The sequence below is a fragment of the Lactuca serriola genome, chromosome 6 (assembly GCF_051521515.1).
Source record: "Lactuca serriola cultivar US96UC23 chromosome 6, Lser_US96UC23_V15, whole genome shotgun sequence".
NCBI lineage: Eukaryota > Viridiplantae > Streptophyta > Magnoliopsida > Asterales > Asteraceae > Lactuca > Lactuca serriola.
The window spans coordinates 146034885-146041786 of NC_136413.1; the positions used below are offsets into that span (position 1 = coordinate 146034885).

General features: G+C 35.0%; 2 protein-coding genes across 2 annotated transcripts; one reads left to right on the forward strand and one right to left on the reverse strand.

Moving 5' to 3' along the window:
- Positions 1-208: 208 nt before the first annotated feature.
- Positions 209-984, reverse strand: LOC145060235 (uncharacterized). Its single transcript, XM_079007940.1, has 2 exons — positions 813-984; positions 209-723 (listed from the first exon to the last, which is right to left on the reverse strand). The coding sequence occupies exons 1-2, from the start codon at positions 982-984 to the stop codon at positions 209-211; spliced, it is 687 nt and encodes a 228-aa protein (XP_078864066.1).
- Positions 985-4138: 3154 nt separating this feature from the next.
- On the forward strand, positions 4139-5115 carry LOC145060236 (uncharacterized). Its single transcript, XM_079007941.1, has 3 exons — positions 4139-4419; positions 4500-4802; positions 4929-5115. The coding sequence occupies exons 1-3, from the start codon at positions 4139-4141 to the stop codon at positions 5113-5115; spliced, it is 771 nt and encodes a 256-aa protein (XP_078864067.1).
- Positions 5116-6902: the final 1787 nt, after the last annotated feature.

Genomic DNA, 6902 nt, shown 5'->3' on the forward strand with positions numbered 1-6902 from the left:
AGTTACTTTAATGTTGACGGCAAGGCCGATTCTAAGGATTCAAATGCCCAAGACGAAACGGATAAAAAAGGCCCTTAGACCTTAACGTGTAACAATGTAAGGAATTAAATTACGTAAACTAATTTTTTTATTAAAATGACGATAAACCTTATAGTAATAAACATAGCAAAATCATAGTATTTTAATGACTAATAACATATCCTAACAGCTAACCGACAATCCTTGAAGCTCTCCTAGCATTCTTGATTGCAAATTGGTTAATCAACTGTTCGTAGTCTATATTCACTAAGATTTCGTTCTCGATAGATATCATCGCCAAACCGCTAAGTCTTTCTTGAGTCATTGTGGAGCGTAAGTAAGATTTCACAAATTTCAATTTGGAAAAACTCTTTTCTGCAGATGCGACCGTTATTGGAATAGTCAACAATATTCTATATGCAATGCTTGCATTTGGGAAATAATCAAGTTCTTTCAAAAACTTCAAAACATCTATAGGGTTGCTAAATTCATTGGTTTCCAATGTCTCAAATAATTTCAACTCTGTATAAAGTTTTTCGGCATCAATATCCGATCTTTCTTCAAACTTGAGTGCTTTTTCAAGACGATAACAATATAACTTAAGATCTTTATCTTCAATTCCCCTCAAATTATGTGTAAATAAAAAACCAAAAACTTTATCATACTCTTTGAATTGTTCAAATCTTGTCTCAAGAGAAGAAATAGCTTGATCAACAATGTATAAGAAATAGTTGACTTTGAAATTCTCTTTAGGTGTAAATGAAACTTCTTCGCTACTTGAGCTCTCATCAAACCTTTTTTCCTTTCAATCGAATGCTTTTGTGGAAATATTGGATCAATACCCATTTCAACAGCAATTTCCTTAGTTTCAACAATCGCTTTTGAAAAACCATTCTCTCTATAATCCTTGAAGTACCCAATCAATTTGTTTATTTTTGTAATAGCATTATCAAGATGCATATCCATTGATTGTAACTTCTTACTCACAATATTCACATGATTTAGTACTTCATACCAAACACAATTGATACCACAAATTCAAAGTCACTAAGTTCTTTTTTTGCTAGTGAAGTTGCTTCACTTGCAATTGCAGCATCATTATCTTTTTCTCCAACTTGAAGTAAAGCTTCACGTACATCAACAAGTTGCATTTTAATAGCCTTTACACTCTCAACCCGGCTTTCCCAACGAGTTTGACATAATGACTTAAGACTCCATGATTTAACATTATCTTTCAAAATTTCCCACCTCTTAGTAGAATTTGCAAAGATAATATAAATACGTTGGATGAATCTAAAAAAGTTCTTTCCTTTAACACACTTGTTAGCCATATCACATAATGTTAGATTAAGAGAATGACAACCACAAGGAGTGTAAAATGCTCTAGGATTTATATCTAAAAATCTCTTTTGCACTCCTTGGTGTTTTCTTTCATGTTTGCTCCGTTATCATAGCCTTGACCACGCATATCATCAATTTGAAGACTAAGAGACTTTAACTCCTCAAGTGTAATATCAAATAATCCTTTTCCGGAGGTATCATCAACATTCAAAAAACCTAAAAAGGATTCCTCGATAGTAACAAAATTATATGATAACTTTAAATACCTCACTATTATAGTCATCTGTTCTTGGTGACTTGAATCAGGAGTACAATCAAGTATGATTGAGTAGTACTTTGCTTCCTTTATCTTCTTGACAAGTTCTTTTTTAATTTCTTCAGCTAGCAAAGATATTAGTTCGTTTTGGATTAGGTGGCCAAGATAATGCACATGAAGCCCTTCACTTGTGATGCATCGCACATGCTCTTTGATAACCGAGTCAAACTCTTCCAACATTTCAATGAAACCCAAAAAAATTCCATTACCTGTTAAATACAATTATCAAATAAGAAGTGGAATCAGTCATCATAATTAACAAAAATATTTTTGGTGGAACTGGAACAAAAAAAATACAATTTATAGTTACCTTTTTTATACAACTTTTCATTGGATCCACGAAATGCTAAATTATGTTTAGCAAGAAACTTCACCGCTGCAATAATTCTTAAAAGCACTTGTTTCCAGTAATTTATTTCTTTCTTGAACTACTCATGTTGAACTTTATCAATTGTTTCGTTCAAGTTCAATCTTTTACGCATGTCAAACCACTTATTCCTATTTGTAAGATGATTCAATGAAATTTCGTGTTCTTTAAACCTAGTGGTAACATGGTGCCAATATGCATAACCTCCACCATCCAATTTACCTTTCGGAATCCCTTTTCTAAACACTTTACAACAAAAACAAAATACCCTATCTAGCTCTTTCGAATATACTAACCATTTTATATCACACTTCTCCAAATTTGATAAAGTTCTTGTATATAAAGTTGCAGAAAATCGTCTACCAAATTTATCATAGGGACCATACATAATACTATTATCTCTTTTAGGACCTTTCCCAACCAAAATTTTAATTTCATCATAATTAAGTTTTTCCCACCTTCTTGGATCATATATATCAACAAGCTCTTTAACAGGCTCATCCTTTTCTGTCTCTTCTACTTCTACATGCTCTTGATCTTCAATGTGCTTTTCAACATGCACTTCAATGTGCTCTTCATCATGTTCTTCAATGTGCTCTTCAATAGGTTGTCTATGGATAAACTTATCTAGAGCACTGACATCGACCTTTCTCTTTTCTTCATCTAGTTTTCTCTTTTTACGTTTTTGGTAACCGGATGGTTGTTTAGACTTAATCACTACAAGTTCATTAGTTTCAACTTTCAACATTCAAGCAAATGCAATAAACATAATTTGATAAAAAAATTTACAATAAACATAAACTTATAATTTAAACTACTAAACTGATTTCTATGAATCTTATCTACTTTAATAAATGAAAATGACTTTGTCACATGTCATTCTCTCATAAGATTAGCCACATGTCATTTTGTCATAATTTGATATATATTTATTTTCCACTTGTCATTGTCATTACTTTAATTTTCATTTTCAATATATCATTAATTTACTTTCCATAAATTAAACCTACCATAATCACTATCAAATTTTAAATTTCAAATTCAATTCTAAATAAATTTATAGTTTAAACCTTTATGTTTAATATTTTTTTATAATTAACCCGTTTAGTACACATTAAACACATAATTTTAATTAATTTATTCTTTGCATGTTTTTTTCTCATAATTTTCACTTATTTCAATTTCAAATTCAAATAAAATTTCTATTTAATCGTTCGTACTTAACATTTTGTTTTAATCAACCCGTATATTATATGGGTCTCACAACTAGTAAACTAATATATATTCATTCACTATTCTATTAAATTGATTTCTATAGTAGATAAACCAATAATAAAATATTAAATTCATTCAATATTCAATTAAACAGATAATCTATGAAAGTATGAATCATTCAAGTATGCAATTGACAACTATAAACTTGATAATCCTACATGATTGGCTGATAATCCTTAATTTCTCAATTCTCATAAATCTTAGTATCTTACCTGATCGTCAAGACGTCTACCCTTGTTGAATCGTTGAGTCGTTGATTGAGTTGCTGTCTAGACGTTTACCCTTGTTGATCGCTTTTTTTGTGAACAAACGAAATTGATCGACTAAATTATGCTATCGGCTTCTGTTTCATGCCTTTGTTTCGTTCCATTCTTTTCTACCAAATTATTGGGCTGCCAGCTGCAAATTGTATATACTAAAAAAAATTGGGCCCCTCAAAAGTTTGGGCCCTGTTCCTATGCACATATTGCACATGGGCTAAGTCGGCCATGGTTACGGTTGTATCTCATGAAAATTACATTTTTGTTTGACATAATTTTATATTGAACGTGGCTAATAAGACCACTCGTTACGGGTAACGGGAGTATCCGTTAATCCGAGGTGGCAACCAAAAAACGACATCGTAACGCTAGAAACACCGCCCCTAGGTGGTGTTGTTGGTGTTATGGCTTTAGTGGTGTTCTTGTTAACGTTAGGGAACATAGACTTTGGCTTGAAATTTTCTCAAACGGTCATATTTTAGACCGTTTAAAAACGTTCATAAACACCACAAAAAAATACTCATTTATGTCTACTATAAATACACATATTTTATCTAAAAAATGGATTATTTTGATCCGTTCCATCCATACAATGATGATAACGGCGATGATGATATCTTCATGAGTATGATGTGTCGATATTCTACGGACATGATATTGCCAGAGCCAGCTCCACTACTGACAAGGTGTGCGGTGTCAAACAGAGATCGTGTAGAAGAGCATAGACATCTAGTACACGATTATCTTGTGAATAATTGTGTCTACCAACCTAGCAATTTCAAAATAAGGTTTCGTTTGCGGAAAAATGTGTTTCAAAGGATAGCCAATGCATTGGAAAACAGGTATCGTAAATACATTTTTTAGATAATTGTTTTTTAGATAACATAAGTACACATTATTTAAAAATTAAATATATGTTTAGGTATGAATTTTTCCAAATGAGGTATGGTGCGAGAGGTAAACCTGGTTTTACAGGGTTGAAAAAATGTGTTGCTGCAATCAAGCTTATGACTATGGGGGAGCCGTCCGATTCTATTGATGACTATACGAAAATGTCGGAGCGAACTGCACAAGAAATTTTGTATAGATTGGCAAGAGGTGTTGTCAAAACCTTTGGTGACAAATATTTGCGCAAACCTTCATTGAATGACATGCAACAACTATATGTGGCACATGAAGAACGAAATGGTTTTTCGGGTATGCTTGGAAGCATTGATTGCATAAAGTAGATATGGAGAATTTGTCCTGTGGCGTGGAAATGTCAATACACAAGTGGTCATCTTGGATCGTCTTCATTGGCATTAGAGGCTGTTGCTTCACAAGACTTATGGATTTGTCATGCTTTTTTCAGAGTTACGGGTTCTAACAACGACGTAAACGTTCTTCATCGGTCACCAATATTTCAGGAACTTTTGCCAGGAAAGGCACCAGATGCTCATTTCACAGTGAATGAAAATGAATATAAGTTTGGGTATTACCTCACGGATGGAATATATTCATCATATTCCACATTTGTGAAGACGTTTGACACCCGATAAAACCAAGAGACAAAAGTTTCAAGAGAAGACAAGAAGGAACACGTAAGGACGTGGAACATGCTTTTAGAGTTCTGAAAACAAAATGACACATAATTGAACATGTGGCACGACCATATTACTTGGACACTCTACGAGATATTATGTATGCATGTATCATAATGCATAACATGGTGACTGAAGATAAATGATGAAACTGTAACGACTCAATTTTCACGTCCAAAAATTTCATTTTTGATTAAGTGATTTGCAAAACATTTGTAACAAAATATCATCCGATCATATCATTTAATAAAAACATGTCTCGTATCTGAAAACCGAATCGAAAAACGTAATAATGTTAGAGTACAAATACCAAAATATCTCATAGTGCGGAAAACAAAGAGCGTGTGTATGATGCGCCGCTACCACGCCAGCTCCTTCCCCTTTGCTGAAGAGGTACCTGAAACCAAAACTGAAAACTGTAAGCATGAAGCTTAGTGAGTTCCCCCATCGTACCACATACCATACAATCACATCACATACATACTGCCAGACATTTCTGGGGTGCCCGACCTACCCGGTACGGCCATTCTAGGGTGCTACGTACCCGTATTGCCATTCTGGGGTGCCGACCTACCCATGCGGCCATTATGGGGTGCCGTCCTACCGCGTCAAGCCATTCTGGGGCGTTGACCGACCCATGTCGAGCCATTCTGGGGTGCTGACTACCCTTCGGTCCTAACAACCGAACCTCGGGGACTATTTCACCCCCTACTACTACTATCACATATATCATAGCATAATCTATTGTCAGACATATATGGGGTGTCCGACCTACCCTTCGGTCCTAACAACCGAATCTCAGGGACTATTCCCCCTCCTACTACCTCTATCTCATATAACATATCATGCTAGCAGCTAAACATATCATAACATACTGTTAGGCATATCTGGGGTGCCTAACCTACCCTTCGGTCCTAACAACCGAACTCTATCACTATCACATATCATGTCACGCTAGCATATAACATATCAGGTAGCAGCAACACAGATGAATATCACAAAGACAAACATCCAACATACGGTCCCTATTGGTGGGCCGACATTATGGCCATAGACCCACCGCTACTGGAAGGTAACTCACCTTGTAGTAGCTGCTGAACTGTATGAGAATCCTCTGACTGTTGCCGCTGCTGCTCCGGAAATCCTCCGGCTAAAATTCCCACAAAACACATAGTTATACACTGCTAACTATTCTTAGGGTAAATGACCATTTTACCCCTGACCAAGTCAAAGTCAAAGTCAACTTCTAGTTGACCTGACTCGCCGAGTTGGCTCGCCAACTCGCTGAGTCCATATCCTTCCATTAGACCTCATACCCGTCTCTACTCGTCGAGTTAGGAGATGACTCGACGAGTTTTCCTTCTAAATGAACATCGATTGAATCCTCATCTGACTCGCCGAGTTGTATGAACAACTCGTCGAGTTCATCATCAACTGATACATAGGTCCTGTCCTTGACTCGCCGAGTTGTATGATGTAATGCCCGGGTTTCAGGGCTAAGCTGTTTTGTCAATGTAATAGTCTAGGTCAACTATTGTAACTCTTTTTGAAGTAATAAAGATGAAATATTTGAGTACTATGTGAATTATGTGTGTTTATGTGTTTATTATTTAATTATAAATGTATAATTAATAAAGAATGAAAATAAGCGTCAAAATAAAAGTGTGAGATAAGCCCGATATCTTTATATAAAGTTGTAGTGGTCGAAACAAGGATTTCGGGGATATAAGGAACGCCGAAATCCG